Here is a 19,155-nt window from a genome sequence, read left to right on the forward strand (position 1 = left end):
TGACCGGAGTTTTTTTTGGCACGGATAATATGGAGCGACAAAATGAGAGGTAGGACCAAGACGGATGATGAAGAAACTTGTGGGATAGAGACGAAAACTTAACCCTTTTACCCCCAGGCTATTTGGAACTTTCCAACCCTTAACCCCTAGGCGTTTTTTTTTTTCAAGCATATTTTGCAATATATATTTTTTAAATTGCTCTAACAGCCTTAATTTTCATCATAGAGAGGTCAGGTTGGTCTCATTCTCTTGGAAAATGCCTGAAGTTTCTCATAAATTTATCAAAAATATGCAAAAAACTATCAAAAATAGGCAAAAAAAAAAAAATGTAAATAGCAGTTTTTTGCCAGGACGTACCAGTACGTCCATGGGGGTGAAGGGATGAGTTTTGTGAAATGTACCAGTACGTCCATTGGGGGTAAAAGGGTTAAAAGCCAAGTACTTGTTAATACTGTACTTTGCTACAGTATTTAAAATTTCAATGGTTTGAAAATTATTATTCCTAAATTGGCAACAAAAAATTAAACAAGTAGAAATATAAGAATTTAGTTAAACAATAAATGGAACTTTACTGATAACATGAAAGTGACAAACACAGAAACCCCAAATTTCTACTCATTAAAATTTTGGTACCGAAAGGTATTTCAGTTTTTAAATATCAGCATCAGAAAAAAATCACTTTCCCACTATACTGTACTTCCAGAGAAACTGTAAGGATAGATTTTTGTATTTAATCTGCATTTTCCTCTTACTATTATACCACATTCATAGATAACTTATTTTGTAAGCTGTATCAATTAGCTAAATTCCTCGACTTCACATTTGCTCAAGGAATCAGAACCTCACACCGTGTGATTGTCCTCATAATTAATACACTCATGGCAGTACTTAAAAATTTAAGTCCTTTTATAGAAAAGAATCCAACTAACCACAAATCAAGGCTATATAATCCAGACTTCATTTTAATTATTATTATTATTACAATTCTGCAGAGTTGCTATGCATAAAACAATCGCAAACATCACCTTCATACTACAGTAAGTTACTAATACTGGTGAAGTAAATAGCAAGTGACTTTTACTGATGAGGTAACAAGGTTCTGATCAGCAATGTTTTCTGACTTATATATTTAAAACTGCAAAACTGTAGAGTAATTGAAAGGAAGTCTCATAATACATCTGTTAACAACATAAGGTATAACATAAAAAAGATGTAACTTTCTCAAGTTGAAAAAGCTTACAAACGAATTTCAGTGAGCACCTGTAAGAAACAATAAAACCCATTGAATAACAACACCAAAATAATATATCTAGAGAAGAAGCAGAATTAATAGAAAAAAATTACATGAGGAGTACTGTGTGCCTTTTTATCTTGCGGGTAAAACGCTTCGTTATACGATTCTATAATGAGAGTAAACTAGTAAATACAATGTCAGTATTCTATTACTATGTACTTTGTGACAGTATCTTTAAACTAAAATTATCGATAGCAACAACGAGTAAAGTGTATAACTCTGCTCTACCGTTAAGTCTAGCATGAAATAGAGAGATAAAAGACAGCTGAATGTTATTGTTGTATATGAGGTATTAAAACGAAAACATTTGATTAAGATCGGAAACCTGCCGACGCTAGACGCTCTCTTCCCACGACACCAGATGCAAATACACAACAAAGATTCCTTCGTGGACGCCAAAGTTCTCGATAAACAACATCATAGAATCTGACTGGATCTTTGTCCAAACACCTTATAGTAGTGGTCAAAGATAAAATTCTCCAACAAAATTATCTTCAATATCCTAAACTCCAGCCAATGTTAGGTGAAGGCAAGTGTGTCACGAAGTAGTTTCTTAATGGTGGTGGTTGCTGAAGGGTTGCTTGAAGGTGGTATGTTATAGTTGACCTGACAAATATCCAGTTTATTATTATTGAACAAAAAAAAAAATATCATCTTCATAATGAAATAAATTTTTGAACATACTTACCCGCTGGTTTTATAACAATAGCTTTATTCTTCTGTCCGGCAGAAGAAAATCTATTGTTATATAACCAACGGGTAAGTTTAAATGTTCAAAAATTATATTTTCATAATAAAATAAATTTTTTAACAAACTTACCCGCTGGTTATATAACAATAGATTTTCTTCTGCCGGACAGAAGAATAAAGCTATTGTTATATAACCAGCGGCAAGTTTAAAAACTGTACCGTATTGACCTTATCGTAGTTATGACTAAAAATAATAGTATGGCTAAAATTAATAGTTTAATATGTATAACAATTCAAATGAATACAGTACTGTATAAGATTAGAAACCTTCAAAGCTATAAAAACCAAGTTAAACGAGTAAATAGCTTACTTTGAAGAGGAAAGGCTGAACATCTGGATAGGCGGTATCATATATTAGATCAATTTCAGCTTGGTTGGGAGGAGAAGGAATGAAGTCATACTTGTTCAGGGAGTCCGTGATGTGTAGTAGCCTCTCCCCTAAGGTTTCGCCCACTTTTTCTCTCCATACTTGACGTTCTTAACGGAAAAAAAAAAAAGTGTTACAGATGCCTTAGAATAGAGATGAAAATTACAACCATTTACACTAGCCACAATGTTTTTATAATTTGTCAAAATCAGATATATTTCCTCGTTTAAATCATATTTTATAAGATAGATTTTTACCAAATAAATCTGTTAAAATTAATTATCTTTCTTAGAGGTTTAAAAACACTAACTTAACCCTTTTACCCCCAATGGACGTACTGGTACGTTTCACAAAACTCATCCCTTTACCCCCATGGACGTACTTCTACGTCCTTGCAAAAAGCTGCTTTTTACATTTTTTTGCATATTTTTTATGAATTTGAGAAATTTCAGGCATTTTCCAAATTAATGAGACCAAACTGATCTCTCTATGACGAAAATTAAGGCTGTTAGCGCAATTTAGAAAAAAAAATATATAACAAAATGTGCTTGAAAAAGAAAATGCCTGGGGGTTAAGGGTTGGAAAGTTCCAAATAGCTTGGGGGTAAAAGGGTTAAGAATATTGTTTGCAATAGAATCATCATACATATATGCCACAATAGTTTTTACTTGATATCATAATCGGTAATTCTTAAACCCTACTGCATTCTATAACCCCACCTATTTCCATAGGTAGCGACTGCTGAACCTTATGCTCAAGTTTATTAAAGTTGGAAAAAGATTGCAGTAAAATTTTCCATTCAAGGTAATCTGTAACTTTGTAGCTCATAATTGTTTCAATTTGTATTACATAACAGAATCTGTAACAGCATAAAATCTGATTCTGAGAAAACTGTCTTCCAGAATCCACTTATTTCACATCCAACTCCATAAAGGGAAAAGTTGACACAACAACATTTTTGATATCCAAAACCGACATCCTTCTGAGTGACCAAAAAGATGCTGCAAAGAATGATGACGCTACTTCCTTAATGGGGTTTTTGCCTATTTAGTAGCCTGAATTAGTTAAGTTTTTTAAGACGCAACTGTTGGTCACTATTAGTACAGTCCACAACTTGCAGGTTACAATATGATTTAGATATTGGGTATCTCATCCCAGAGAGAGAGAGATCACCATTCTGTCAAATCAAACCTAATGCAGCAGCCAAGTGATATTGTACGCACAGACTACCCATTCCAGATAGTATGAAATTATTATTTCACTTACAAGAGCAAGGACTATGTAGTGATTGAGGTTGATATTGCAAGTGGCCCATGGTCTAGTCCGAATTAGCTGCAGGTCTTGTCAAGTGCCTACATGAGGTTTTTTTTACTTTTAGTATCCGTTAATAACTGACATCAGATAAGAGGGCATTGATCCTATTTGCGAGACCCATCCAGGGTATGCCATTCCCATTCTAGTCATGTACTCTTCTCACAAAATAAGGACCAAACTGATATCCCACCGCTAGATGGCTCTTAATCGATGCCAGGGAATACAGGCGGTGGACCAAACACATTAGCCGCCCCTTGCGTGTTGGGGACCCTACCTACAAACAGAACTTGGTAAGCAACCATCTTCAGAGATGGGAATGTGCTGGACTGTGGTAGAAGTTAATCAATTCCACCAGTATGTAGTACAGGTAACACCTTTGGGAATTCACTCCTTTTAATAACCGTAACAAAAGCGAAACGGCATAACAAATGTATATATCAGACTGTTCAGTTTTTATATACCCATAAAATCTTGTCCCCCAGGGGAAATAAATAAGCAATATATCTCCCATATATTTCAAGTACAGTAACAGTCATCCTTTTCCAAATCCCCATGTAGCACCTATAAGCCATTTTGACATAGGGAGAGCAAATACTAACGATTTCAAGTTTTGAAACAAAAAGACAATACAGCATATAGATATGGTTCTTATATGGTTCTCGAGTTTAACACTGCATTATCTAAAAATGTTAATCATTTATATGTTAGAAAAGGATTTCATCCTTTAATAATAAAGTTATAAGAAAGATATCCATTTAAGAAGAATAAAAAATGATAAGAGAGCAATGTAACCAGAACTGAAGAGGCATAATACAACCCCATAATGTAATGCAATAAACAAAGAGAATGAATCTATAACCTTACCACTTTCATTATTGAGGGAAACTACATTCACTCTCAGGGTCCATATTTCCCATGGAATATTATCCGATGCAAACGGCCAACGGCCCCTTTTCTTTTGGTAGAATTCCAAAGCAACCTGAAGATGATACTCTATTATAAAAAACAAATTTTCTATAAATATTACATACACAATTTTCCACAACTAAAAATACACATTGTACATTTTAGTACAAACAAAATTTGATTGATATGATCATTATTATTAATAGCCAAGCTACAACCCTAGTTGGAAAAGCAAGATGCTATAAGCCCAAAGGCTCCAATAGGGAAAAATAGCTCAGTGAGGAAAGGAAATGAGGGAATAAATAGATGATGGGAACAAATTAACAATAAATCGTTCTAAAAACAGTAACAACGTAAAAATAGATATGTCATATATAAACTATTAACATCATCAAAAATGACAAATTCGAAGATAATTTGTATTTTTCCTAACCATACAAACCTTAGCTATTTACAAAGGGTATTACTTTTAGCGTAGCTGAAATGGCGAGCCATTAGAATTTAACGAGGGTGTATTACCCCCGCGCTAGTTAGCGGGGGGGTAGGGGAGTGGTAGCTAGCTACCCCTCCTCCCCCTCACACACACGTGAATACTCACTTTCACTTAGAGGTAGGACTTGTTTTGGGGGACAGGGCTGGCGGGCAAATATGTGTAAATAGCTAAGGTTTGTATGGTTAGGAAAAATACAAATTATCTTCGAATTTGTCATTTGTTCCGTAACCGAAATACAAACCACGCTATTTACAAGGGTGGAAAGTCCCCAGCCATACTGGCTTTGGCTTTACCCGGGGACTCAGAATCCGAGTGAGTCGCACTTGAGAAAAGGAGTCCCTGCACCTCACAAGTTCCTTGCTCCGCAAGGAACCATGTGGCCTACGTAAGCTTGTGTGTGAAGGAAGAAGTGTGACTCGTCCTAGGCAGTTGGCCTGGAGTTCCAGAAGGAACTCTGGGTTAGGACGTTCCCAATACCACCTCGTCAGGGTATGGGGGACGCGACAGTATTGACTCAATACTCGGAACACAAGGAAGCATGGTTTACCTGCAGAGGTTCGAGGTCAGCTATGCAGAGACCAGGATGCTGCTTCCCCGTAGAGGGGATGATGAAGAAAGAAGTAAGGGCCAGACATACTTCTTTCGTTCATGCAGACTAAAACCTGATAACAACGCCCTCAACCTTCTGCTACCTGTCCAAAAGGGAGCCTGAGGTTAGACCAGCTGTTGTGTAGCCACCACAGAGCGATAGAAAACGTATCGAGACTCCTGTGGGTCACGCCCTGCAGGAAGCGGGCTGCGAAGGTCATCAGACGCTTCCAGACTCCAGCTTGTAGCACCTGCGTCACAGAGTAGTATTACTCGAAGGCAAGGGACGTTGCGATGTATCCAACATCGTGCTGTAGGGCGACGTGACGGGGGAGGGTCTGAAGACAGGACGAGATGAATGTCCTTGAGTCCGGGCTGAAGAGGTATACTGGTGACTCTCCCCCCATGTCCTCCTTGTGTTCCCAAATCGGCTGCAACTGAGGACAAACTGCAGCTGTTCCCAGCGCTAACCTCTCGATTCCTTACTGGCAAGAAAGAGAAGGTCTTGGGACATCAGACACAGAATGGAGACTCGAAATCTTGAATGAATCGGACCGAAGGGCCGGGACCCTCAGATTCTGAGTCTAGCCAACAACTCAGGAGCGAGCCTGAATGTTGCCTTCCCCTCTTCCTTAGAAAGGGGGGAGTAGTAAGAGACCAAGAAGATTGCTTACACACTGGCCGTGGCCAGAGTGAGCAGAAGACCCAAGGCGGAATACAATCCGAGGCCTGTCGTAAAAGGGGTCTTGAGAAGATCTCTTAAAGGACTAAAAGTCCGAGCCATGCTCCAAGTTGGAGGTCTTCCTCCGACTAGGGCAGGGACGATCGTAGCTTCGCATGAGCGAGGATAGATCCAGCGGGCAGGAAAGTTATCCCTTTAAGCCTGAAGGTCAGGGAAAGGCTGAGCGACAGGCTTCATTGCCGAGAGCGGAAAGGAGTTTCCTCCCGCCGAAAGGCAATAAGACTGTTATTGCTGGAGAAGAGGCCTCAAGGGAAGGGGTATATCTCCCACGGCACCAACCACCTTAGACTCTTCACTTTGCCTGGGAGACCCCTGTGGATGACTATCGCAGATGACGCGACCTCCGTACCGCGACTGTAGCGGGTTGTCTCTTCTAGAGGAGGAAGCGTAGTGTCTCCAGGCATGAAGCCGAAGCGACGTCCCGGTTCGGGAGAGATGTCGCAGTGTGGTTGCTTGAGTAGTCTGCGCCGTGGGAGAAGCTCTCCCGGGAGTTCCATCAGGGGAAGCAGAGGGTCCAGAAACCGTTCTGCACTTAGTCCCAGTGGAGCTCTCCCATTGAAAGGTTGACAGACAACCTGGTCTTGTTGAGGCCCATTGTCCGCAGACAAAAAGGAGGGAAGACGCAGGCGTCGAAGTTGTCCCACCATCACCGGAATGCATCTTGCCAGTGTCTCGGGGACTGAGACTGGGGGGAAGACTAGCGGAAGCTTGAGGTTCCAAGCTGTCGTGATCAGGTCCCCCAGAACAGCACTTGCTGGTTACCCAAGGTCAAAGACCCCTAGGTACACTCTCTCTATGAGGCTCTGCTCGGATAGTCTGAGAGAAACATTCCCCTGCCTGGAATGAGAGAGCCGATGGTGGTATTGAGAGAATCTCAATCATCCCGGTATCTCTACTGCAAGATGTGAAGGTGTGAAAATGCGTCCCCTGCTGGTTAGAATGAAGTCGACGCGCAACGGGGACACTCGGCAGTAGCTGTAGGATCTGAAGAGGGGCCAGACAAAGGTCCCTAAGCCTGCCTGAATGATGGAGAGGTATCCTTCAGGTCTTGACCATAGGCCTGGACCGGAACATGCGCCCCCCCCCCCCCCCTTTCCTTTGACGAGTCCGAGAACCGCATCAAGAATGTGGGGAAAGGACGAGAATATCCACTACCATCAAGAGGCTCCATAGGTCAACACCCATTGCAGGTCTAATAGTTCCGCTGGTCCCATAGGGCCAGGGAGTCCGGTTAAACATGCCTGAAGCCACCGGAACTTGGATCGCCCCACATGGAACTTATCCTGAGGCGACCGTTCGGACTATAGACGGGTCAATGAGGAAAGAAGAACTAGGAAACGTTCCAAGGTAGGGCTGAAAGCTCTGCTTGACTGAGAACAGGTACTGCGACTCTCCTCAGTCTTGCCACAGTCAACCGAAAGGAAGGCTCGGAGGATGTGGTAACAGAATCTGGCGTCCCCAGGTGGTCACCCATCCAAGTACCGACGTTGCTTAACCTCGCTGGATGGACGATAAGCGGGGTTTCCAATGTGGTAAGGCGGTTGACTCAATATCATGGCCAGATACTCCAGATGTTGAGGCAGAGGAAGAGAAGGCTCCAAGCAAAATACCATGAGCCCACACTCCTGGTAAGCATCCGGAAGCTTGTCCCGGCGCTGAAGAAGGTCGAAACCCGAGCCTACAGGAGTTGACCAGCCCTCCAAACAGCAGAGGGGGCGGAAGCCTGCCCCTGAGCGGCCAAGAGGAAGGCAGGGAGAGTTCTCTGGGGAAACAAACCTGCTATGCCACGGCGGGATAGCCACACTGCATCATAAGCAGGAATACTTGCAGTCTAGGCTGAATTCGACGAGCACCCTGGAAGATGGATGGAATGGAAACTGAAAGTACCCGTCCTTCCGATCCAGGGATTTTAAGGAGTCCTGTCGCCTCGTTACCAGTCTGATCGATTCTGCTGGCCGAAGTTTGTTCGACAAACTTGATCTGGGCTGAGAGGTCGACTATGGACATCCCCTCTCAGATCTTTCCTTACAAGAAAGGATCGACTGAGGGGGCCGGGGGTGAAGCCGTCGATGATCCTAAGGAAGACCTTCGCCTAAGGTATGGATCATTCTGCCCAACCGGGCAATTCTGCTGACGCTATGGCATAGAGGTTCAGAGACACTGAATTCGCTGACAGAGACGGCAGGCGCGATATCCTTGGCTACTCACAGAGAATATGCGGGAATGGGCATCGGGAAGCTGTCATTCGGATGAGTAACCTTAAGCATCCTCCCAGTGAAAAACCTGCAATCCTAGAGTTCGTGAACTCCTTTTAGGACTATGCCCCCCCGGGGGAGTCTCCCGTGCCATCTGTTCCTGACAGGAGAAAACTGCAATTGGACACCTTGTCCCAGTTGTCGTAGCCGATAACTTAGGCCGACGTGGTTGAAAGAAAAGGCGCTGGAGCCCTGCAGAGTCTGGAAGAAAGCGCCTTGGAGGAGTGAAACCGGAAGTCGATTTACTCCGCACAGCAGCTGTCTAAGTCTCTGTCCTTGGGTACAAACAAACTCTTCTCAAGGATGGAAGGGTGTCTGAGGTCGTCGACCTCCACAGATGAGACACCCGAAGGAAGCCCTCAGTCAGCGCGTCCAGATGGTACAACATCGAGCTTGTCCGCAAGTTAGATACTAACGACGAAAGGCCAAGGTGCCTGAGCTCGAGAGGAGGAAAGTACCCTTGATCTTCCTGTAGCTTCCTTGAACCAAACCTCGGGCCGTAACCGAGGAGGGAAAGAACCTGGTAAGCTCCCAGAGGAAGAGGTAAGCAGTCACCCCTTGTCCGATGGAGAAATCTCGAACGGAAAGCCCCCCCCCCAAAAAATCCTTCCAGGGAATGACGGGGAAGGGCTAACCCAGGTTCAGGAATAGAGGAGTGTTGCTCAGATCTCTCTTAAGTTTCTCCTATTCTGCAAGTGCCATGCTCTGTGTTTACGGGGTGAGACAGTGTTCTGGAAATACGCTCCAGAAGAACTCGCCAGGCTGGTCATGCTGCGAAAACCCCATTGGGAATCGTGGTCGCAATTGCCCTGGAGCTCGCGCGACGGGAATTCCTGGTGGTCGGCGGGCGATAACCCATAGACGAGCAATGGATACTGCAAGAAATAAGCCGACATATGTGCGAAGAAACACTGTAGGTTCGCGAGACGGAACATCATCCGTCTGCGCGATGGAAAAAAACCGTTGGTTCACGCGTGGGCGAACATTGGAGAGCATGAGCGTGGCCGTGCGGTTGTGCGGGCGAGCGGTCGCGCGGTTGCGCGGGCGAGCGGTCGCGCAGGCGAGCGATAACGCTGGCGCGCAGGCGAGCGGCCGCGCGGGCGCGCAGGCGAGCGGTCGTGAGGGTGGGCAGGTGGATGAGAGCGAGTCCGAGGCGGCGAACGCAAGCGTTAGCGCGATGGCGAGGAAACGCGCTGCCGCGTGGGCGAGGAGGACTGCTGGCGATATGGATCAACAAGCGATCGGTGGTGAGCGCTAACTCACAGGTTGGCGATGGCACGTTGTGATATGCCGACGCGATGGTCGAGCAGTATGCGCAGGTGAGCGATCGTGTGAAAGTGAGCGATCGCGAGCAGTGATCAGCATGCGCAGGGTCGCGCGATGGTGGTCAGCATGCCAGGGTCTCGCGATGGCGGTCAGCATGCGCAGGTTGGTGGTCGCGCGATGGCGAACAGCCTCTGCAGGTGGGCGATCGCGTGATGGCGAACAGCATACGCAGTTGAGGGTCGCGCGATGGTGATCAGCATGCGCAGGGTTGAGCGATGGTGATCAGCATCCGCAGGTGTGCGGTCGCGCGATGGCGATCAGCATCCGCAGTTGAGGGTCGGGCGATGGCGATCAGCATCCGCAGTTGAGGGTCGCGCGATGGCGATCAGCATCCGCAGGTGAGGGTCGCGCGATGGCGATCAGCATCCGCAGGTGAGGGTCGCGCGATGGCGATCAGCATCCGCAGTTGAGGGTCGCGCGATGGCGATCAGCATCCGCAGTTGAGGGTCGCGCGATGGCGATCAGCATCCGCAGTTTGAGGGTCGCGCGATGGCGATCAGCATCCGCAGTTGAGGGTCGCGCGATGGCGATCAGCATCCGCAGTTTGAGGGTCGCGCGATGGCGATCAGCATCCGCAGTTGAGGGTTGTGCGATGGCGATCAGCATCCGTAGTTGAGGGTCGCGCGATGGTGATCAGCATGCGCAGGTGAGCTAGTAGCTGGCGAACCATGTTCCTTCAGAAGTGTTGGAGAACGTTGGCGCGCCGGCTGTAACACACGTGGGCGATTCGGAGATCGCTGGCGGGCTGATGATCGCTGGCGGGCTGATGATCGCTGGCGAGCTGATGATCGCTGACGAGCTGATGATCGCTGACGAGCTGATGATCGCTGACGAGCAGAAGGCTACGCGTGGAAGCCTGCGCAAAGAAGAAGAGTCCTTGACCCCGACCTGAACCGAAGTTCTAGATCGCGAGGGCGAACGTGGGCGCACAGGGCACGTAACAGGAACCAACAGGAACCGCAGGGAAGATCATCTTGAAAGCGCTGACGAACAGGAGAGCGCTGATGAGCAGAAGGGCGCGCAGGGAAACCCTGACACGCAAGGGAAGAACCCCCGTGGGGGCAACCCTTTGCCCCGAAGGGATCGTTGTCCGCCGGGAGACTGATGTCCGTCGGAAGACCGCTGTCCGTCGGGCAGACCGTTGTCCGTCGGGAAGACCGTTGCCCGTCGGAAGACGAGATCAGACTGCTGTCCATCTGCACCAAGGCGGAAGATCGAGAAAAAGGAGTTGTAGGCTGCAAACGGAGATCCAAAAAGGCGCCTCAAGCACCCTTATAGGGAGATGAGAGGCCCTTACGACGAGGCGGACGGTGGGCCTTACGGCGAGGGAGGCCAACAGCAACAGCAACAGAAGAAACCTCCGAAGAGGAGTCTCTATGAGTGTACTCTCTCGCGAACGAAAGAGAAACACTTCGTGGAAGAGACTGGTCAGCCAGTGACCTAAAAGGAGCAATCCTCCGAAGAGGAGCTCCTGCAGTTGCCCAGCCCCTTGAGCGAAACTGCAGGTGCGACCGCTCAGCACCAAGAGCATAGTCGCACGAAAAAAAGGCAAGAGAAGAACCCCCTAAAAGGGGAAAAACTCAAGCCTGGACAGGAAAAACTTCCCTCGGAAGGAAAGTTATCCGCCCAAGGAGGCAAGCCTCCTGACTGTTCTAAAATGAACTGGAGAGCTGTCCGTCGACACGGGAGTACAGTACTACCAGTAGAAGGAGACACGCCCCTGACGAAAATACAAGGGGGGAGGCAGCAACAGCCGAATCCCCAGGACTCCACCAGACAGCTCACACTGTTGCTATATTACAGAAACGAACTATATCGGTAACTGTAAATAAATAAAACAAATAATATTAGTACACATTCATTCCCCCGGGAAGGCTCCGAAGAGGAATCCCGAGGAAAAGGAACAAGAATTACACAACAGGCACGTGCCCTCACAACCACTTACACTCGCGGAAGGAGAGCTGTAACCAAAACAGAATTATAACAATTATAATTATGTAACATGTAATTATGTAATTTAAAAATGAATGAACACTAAAGAAAGAACGAAAACCCCGAAAGGAATCGTTCTAAACAAAAAAACAACTACAATTAGATTCATAACTAATTGATACAAACGTACGGCGTAGCCACCCCCCACACGGAAAGGAAGCTAGGCTACAAGGGCGTAGTAACACGTAGTAAAAGGGTGAATGACCTCAAGAGAGAGAGAGAGAGAGAGAGAGACATAAGTCAAACTCGATCGCCACCCATAAAATACGCCGTGGTGGCCTAACTGCCGAGGCCTCCACGTAGATATCGTACACTACACACACACATCTGAAAAGGAAACTTACTTATTTCTATACTCAAATATATATACAAACATGAAAACATGTTTACATATATATTGAGTAAAAGAAAAGTAAGCGATTAAGTAAAGACAAAACAGACAATGGCTGCCAAGCGAGGACCAAGACAGAGACGTCTGTCACAGTCCGAGCCAAAAGTTAAAGTGAGTATTCACGTGTGTGTGAGGGGGAGGAGGGGTAGCTAGCTACCACTCCCCTACCCCCCCGCTAACTAGCGCGGGGGTAATACACCCTCGTTAAATTCTAATGGCTCGCCATTTCAGCTACGCTAAAAGTAATACCCTTTGTAAATAGCGTGGTTTGTATTTCGGTTACGGAACAAACAGATATGTCATATATAAACTATAAAAAGACTCGTGTCACCCTGGTCAACATAAAAATATACTGTAATTGTACTGGGGGGGAGTTATTCTGAGGGATGAGTACTTTCATATTTAGACAAGACCAAGAGATACAAACAGCATAACTATATTCTTCTTACTGAAAACAGAGAGAAAGATAAACTTACAGATCCATTGGAGGGTGCATCCAGGGCTCTAATAGCTTCACAGAAGCCACTCACTTCACGCCGAATGTACCTATCCAATTCTTCTGACGAACACCGAACCTGTTGAGTCAAAGCGAAGAGTCGGGTGAAAATTTAAGGAATTTTTTTCCATTGAGGGAAACACTGTAATGTATTACTTTTGATTTCCTGTTAACAAATTTAATAAAGTAAACATTAAGGGATTTTGACGAAGGAAAAATCTATTTCTGGGCTCGACCTGTGTCGCTCCGTGAAATGCTCCTCTAGCACCATTTCTAAGGCATAGTTATTGCTGAATATACCAGAGAAGAAAGGATGTATGGAATGCCCGGAATAAACCCAGCTCGCTCACTTTACGAGTGTCGGTATAGTAAACTGGGGCGTGATAGAACCACGACCATAGGTCCCTCACTAGTTAGACCTCTCCCTCATCAACATCCCCTGTCTGCTGCCTCCTACTACGACTATCCTTCCCCAGCCCTACACCTCCCCACCCCCTTAACTCATTCCTCCATAGCACCAGTGTTGGTCAGACGTGTTTTGCTTTGCTCTGTGTTGTTTTGTGTTTACTTTTATAAACCAAATATACAAACAGCATATTTAATTTTTGGGTTGAAAAGAACACAACCTGCTTCTTGCAGACACCATAAAATGTTATTTTCATTAGTAAAATAAATTTTTGAATATACTTACCCGATAATCATGTAGCTGTCAACTCCGTTGCCCGACAGAATTCTACGGACGGGATACGCCAGCGATCGCTATACAAGAGGGGGGTGTACTCACCAGCGCCACCTGTGGCCAGGTACTGCAGTACTTCTTGTTGACACCACCTCAATTTTTCCTCGGTCCACTGGTTCTCTATGGGGAGGAAGGGTGGGTCAATTAAATCATGATTATCGGGTAAGTATATTCAAAAATTTATTTTACTAATGAAAATAACATTTTTCAATATTAATCTTACCCGATAATCATGTAGCTGATTCACACCCAGGGAGGTGGGTGAAAACCAGTGTACATGTATATCAAGAAGCTAAGTATCCCGTATTTCATATTATCAGTTATTCAAAATAACAATGAAATTATAAGTACCTGGTAAGGAAGTCGACTTGAACCATTACTCTGCCTTTAATAAGTTCGTCTTCCTTACTGAGCGCAGCGTTCCTCTTAGGAGGCTGAACAACTCTAAGGTGCTGAAGTATAAAGGGCTGCAACCCATACTAAAGGACCTCTACACAACCTCTAACCTAGGCGCTTCTCAAGAACGAATTGACCACCCGCCAAATCAACTAGGATGCGGAAGGCTTCTTAGCCTACCGTAACAACCCAAAAACAACAATAAAAGCATTCAAGAGAAAGGTTAAAAAAAGGTTATGGGATTAAGGGAATGTAGTGGCTGAGCCCTCACCTACTACTGCACTCGCTGCTACGAATGGTCCCAGGGTGTAGCAGTTCTCGTAAAGAGACTGGACATCTTTGAGATAAAATGATGCAAACACTGACTTGCTCCTCCAATAGGTTGCATCCATAATACTCTGCAGAGAACGGTTCTGTTTGAAGGCCATCGAAGTAGCTACAGCTCTCACTTCGTGGGTCCTTACCTTCAGCAAAGCAAGGTCTTCATCCTTCATGTGAGAATGAGCTTCTCTAATCAGAAGCCTTATGTAATACGAAACTGCGTTTTTGGACATAGGCATCGAAGGTTTCTTGATGGCACACCATAAGGCTTCTGATTGTCCTCGTATAGGTTTTGACCTTTTAAGATAATACTTTAGAGCTCTGACAGGGCAAAGAACTCTCTCTAGCTCGTTACCCACCATGTTGGAGAGGCTAGGAATTTCGAACGATCTAGGCCAAGGACGTGAAGGAAGTTCATTTTTTGCCAAAAACCCGAGCTGTAAGGAACATGTTGCTGTTTCGGATGTGAATCCTATGTTCCTGCTGAAGGCGTGAACCTCACTAACTCTTTTGGCTGTTGCAAGGCAGACGAGGAAAAGAGTTTTGAGAGTAAGGTCTTTGAAAGAGGCTGACTGGAGAGGTTCAAATCTAGAAGACATCAGGAACCTCAAGACTACGTCTAGATTCCAGCCTGGAGTGGACAAGCGACGTTCTTTAGAGGTCTCGAAAGACTTAAGGATGTCCTGTAGATCCTTGTTGGAAGAAAGATCCAAGCCTCTGTGGCGGAAAACTGATGCCAACATACTTCTGTACCCTTTGATCGTAGGAGCCGAAAGAGATCTAACATTCCTAAGATGTAACAGGAAGTCAGCAACTTGGGTTACAGAGGTATTGGTAGAGGAAACTGCATTGGCTCTGCACCAGCTTCGGAAGACTTCCCACTTGGATTGATAGACTCTACGAGTGGAAATCCTCCTTGCTCTGGCAATCGCTCTGGCTGCCTCCTTCGAAAAGCCTCTAGCTCTAGAGAGTCTTTCGATAGTCTGAAGGCAGTCAGACGAAGAGCGTGGAGGCTTGGGTGTACCTTCTTTACGTGAGGTTGACGTAGAAGGTCCACTCTTAGAGGGAGAGTCCTGGGAACGTCGACCAGCCATTGCAGTACCTCTGTGAACCCTTCTCTTGCAGGCCAAAGGGGAGCAACCAACGTCAGCCGTGTCCCTTCGTGGGAGACGAACTTCTGAATAACTCTGTTGATGATCTTGAACGGCGGGAATGCATAAAGATCGAGATGGGACCAATCCAGCAGAAAAGCATCCACGTGAACTGCTGCCGGGTCTGGAATTGGAGAACAGTACAATGGGAGCCTCTTGGTCATGGAGGTGGCGAACAGATCTATCGTTGGCTGACCCCACAAGGTCCAAAGTCTGTTGCACACGTCCTTGTGAAGGGTCCATTCTGTGGGAATGACTTGACCCTTCCTGCAGAGGCGATCTGCCGAGACATTCATATTGCCCTGAATGAATCTCGTTACCAGCTTGAGGTTTAGACTTCTTGACCAAATGAGGAGGTCCCTTGCGATCTCGTATAGCTTCCTCGAATGAGTCCCTCCCTGCTTGGAGATGTATGCCAAGGCTGTGGTGTTGTCGGAGTTCACCTCCACCACCTTGTTTAGCAGGAGGGACTTGAAGTTCATTAAGGCCAGATGTACTGCCAACAACTCCTTGCAATTGATGTGAAGCGTTTCCTGTTCCTTGTTCCATGTCCCCGAGCATTCCTGTCCGTCCAAGGTCGCGCCCCAGCCCGAGTCTGATGCGTCCGAATAGAGATGAAGATTGGGGGTCTGAACAGCTAACGAGAGACCCTCCTTGAGAAGGATGTTGCTCTTCCACCACATGAGAGTAGTCTTCATCTCTTTGGTAACAGGAATAGAGACCGCTTCGAGCGTCATATTCTTGTCCCAGTGAGCTGCTAGATGGAATTGAAGGGGGCGGAGGTGGAGTCTCCCTAACTCGGTGAACAGGGCTAACGATGACAGGGTCCCTGTTAGACTCATCCACTGTCTCACCGAGCATCTGTTCCTCTTCAGCATGCTCAGAATGCACTCTAGGGCTTGGTTGATTCTTGGGGCCGACGGAAAAGCCCGAAAAGCTTGACTCCGAATCTCCATTCCCAGGTAAACGATGGTTTGGGAAGGAATAAGCTGGGACTTTTCTAAGTTGACCAAAAGACCTAGTTCCTTGGTCAAGTCCAAAGTCCAATTGAGACTCTCCAGACAGCGACGACTTGTGGGGGCTCTTAACAGCCAGTCGTCTAAATAAAGGGAGGCTCTGATGTCCGCCAAGTGGAGGAATTTCGCAAGATTCCTCATCAGTCGCGTAAACACCATAGGTGCCGTGCTTAGGCCAAAACACAGGGCTTGGAATTGGTACACAACCTTTCCAAAACGAATCTCAGAAAAGGTTGGGAGTCTGGATGAATGGGGACGTGAAAGTAAGCGTCTTTCAGATCCAACGAGACCATCCAGTCCTCCTGCCTGACCGCTGCTAGGACCGACTTCGTCGTCTCCATAGTGAACGTCTGCTTGGTGACATAAGCATTGAGCGCACTGACGTCCAGCACCGGTCTCCAACCTCCTGTCTTCTTGGCCACCAGAAAAAGACGGTTGTAGAAGCCCGGGGATTGATGATCCCGGACTATCACCACTGCCTCCTTCTGTAACAGGAGCGACACCTCTTGATGTAACGCTAGCCTCTTGTCCTTTTCCTTGTAGTTGGGAGAGAGGTTGATGGGAGAAGTGGTCAGAGGGGGATTGCGGCAGAATGGTATCTTGTAACCCTCCCTTAGCCACTTGACAGACTGGGCGTCTGCACCTCTTCTTTCCCAAGCTTGCCAGAAGATCTTGAGTCTGGCTCCTACAGCTGTCTGGAGAGGAGGAGAGTCAGTGTTTGCCTTTCGAAGACTTGATACCTTTCTTGGACCTGCCCCTGTGACCGTCTGGGCGGGTACCTCCCCGGCTGGGGGCTCTGCCACGAAAGGGCGGAATAAATCTAGTAGCAGGAGTATCAGCCACTGGGGTGCGGTAAGTTCTAGGAACTGAAGGAGCAACCTTAGCCTTCCGTGCTGAAGAGGCCACAAGATCATGCGTGTCCTTCTGAATGAGAGCCGCAGACAATTCCTTGATAAGATCCTCAGGAAACAGGAACTTAGAAAGAGGAGCAAAAAGTAACTGTGACCTTTGGCAAGAGGTGATACCAGTGGAAAGGAAGGAGCAAAGCTGTTCCCTTTTCTTGAGGACTCCCGATACAAACATAGAGGCCAGTTCGCCGGAACCATCGCGAATTGCTTTGTCCATACAGGACATGATCAGCATGGCCGAGTATTTGTCAGATGGGGCAGTCTTCTTGCTCAAGGCCCCCAGGCACCAGTCGAGAAAATTAAAAATCTCAAAGGCGCGAAAGACTCCCTTCAAGAAGTGGTCCAGGTCAGAAAAGGTCCAGCAGACCTTAGAGCGTCTCATAGCCGACCTTCGTGGAGAGTCAACCAAACTTGAGAAGTCAGCCTGGGCAGAGGCAGGGACCCCCAAGCCTGGTTCCTCTCCTGTGGCATACCAGACGCCCGCCTTAGACGTCAGCTTAGGAGGTGGAAACATAAAAGACGTCTTTCCCAGCTGCTGCTTGGACTGCAACCAATCCCCTAACATTCTCAAAGCTCTCTTAGAAGATCTAGCGAAGACGAGCCTAGTGTAGGCAGACTTAACAGGTTGCATGCCTAGAGAGAACTCGGATGGAGGAGAGCGAGGGGTAGCAGAAACAAAGTGATCCGGGTAAAGTTCTCTGAACAGAGCCAGAACCTTGCGAAAGTCGATGGAGGGTGGCAATGACTTGGGTTCCTCCACGTCAGATGAAGGATCATCCAGGTGAGCAGCTTCATCCTCAGAAACCTCATCACCTGAGGGTTGAGAAGCGAGAGGTAACGTTAAAGCGGTCTGCTGAATGGCTGAATCCTGAAGAGCGGGTGCATGCGCACTTGCGGATTCATCCTCAAGTCTCTGTTGAAGAGGATGAGGGCTGGTAATGACAAAGTCCTGAGGCTGGGATGAAGGAGGTTCTGCGGAGGTCTGAGGAGCAAGCGTGGTGAGAGGCGACTGTAGTAAAGCATGAGGCTCATGCTGCATAGACTGCGCTTCAAGCTGAATGGGAAGAGGCTCAAGCTGAGGAGAAAGTGGCAGATGCATGCGTTGAGGTGGCTGACTCATAGCATGAGGTTCCTGCCTCAAGAGTTGCGCTTGCCTCAAGGGTTGAGGTGGCTGCGCAGAGAGAGGCTCTTGACTCACGAGTTGAGGTTCTTGAGGTGCTTGCCTCGAGAGTTGAGGTTCTCGCCTCGAGGAAAGTGGAGGTGGTTGCTGCGAGAGTTGAGGTGGCTGCCTCAAGGATGGTAGAGGTTGTCGTACCTCAAGAGGTTGCTGCCTCGAGGGTGGTTGTAATGCAAGATACTCCTGCCTCAAGGGTAGAGGAGGTTGTAAGGCATAAGGCTCCTGCCCCCATTGTTGAGGAGGTTGCTGCGTGGTAAGAGGCTCCTGCCTCAAGGAAAGTGGAGGTTGCTGCACAGCGCTGGTATCTGGCAACTCCCAACGCGGCAGCTCACGCATGGAGGTAGCTTGAGGAACCTCAACCTCATACGTCTGGCAGATTGTACTGCGCAGAGGAGGAGGAGCGTTCGCAGGAGGAGGTGTATTAACCTTCTCTGCCTGAAACTCCCGCATCAACACCGCAAGCTGCGACTGCATAGTCTGTAGCATAGCCATCTTAGGATCAACAGAAGTTGAGGTCTGTTGAGGCATAGCCT

General features: G+C 46.7%; 1 protein-coding gene across 1 annotated transcript in view; it reads right to left on the bottom strand.

Annotated features, from left to right (window-relative positions):
* Positions 1-386: 386 nt before the first annotated feature.
* The window catches only part of LOC137658836 (autophagy-related protein 101-like), a 34,392-nt gene continuing 15,623 nt past the window's right edge, over positions 387-19,155 (bottom strand). Inside the window, exons 3-6 of the mRNA XM_068393915.1 lie at positions 12,895-12,993; positions 4,590-4,704; positions 2,355-2,521; positions 387-1,900 (exon numbers count right to left, since the gene is read on the bottom strand). Coding sequence (XP_068250016.1) covers positions 1,814-1,900; positions 2,355-2,521; positions 4,590-4,704; positions 12,895-12,993 — 468 coding nt within the window. The 3' untranslated portion in view covers positions 387-1,813. The remainder of the gene's footprint in view (positions 1,901-2,354; positions 2,522-4,589; positions 4,705-12,894; positions 12,994-19,155) is intronic.

This window comes from Palaemon carinicauda, chromosome 19, assembly GCF_036898095.1.
Source record: "Palaemon carinicauda isolate YSFRI2023 chromosome 19, ASM3689809v2, whole genome shotgun sequence".
NCBI lineage: Eukaryota > Metazoa > Arthropoda > Malacostraca > Decapoda > Palaemonidae > Palaemon > Palaemon carinicauda.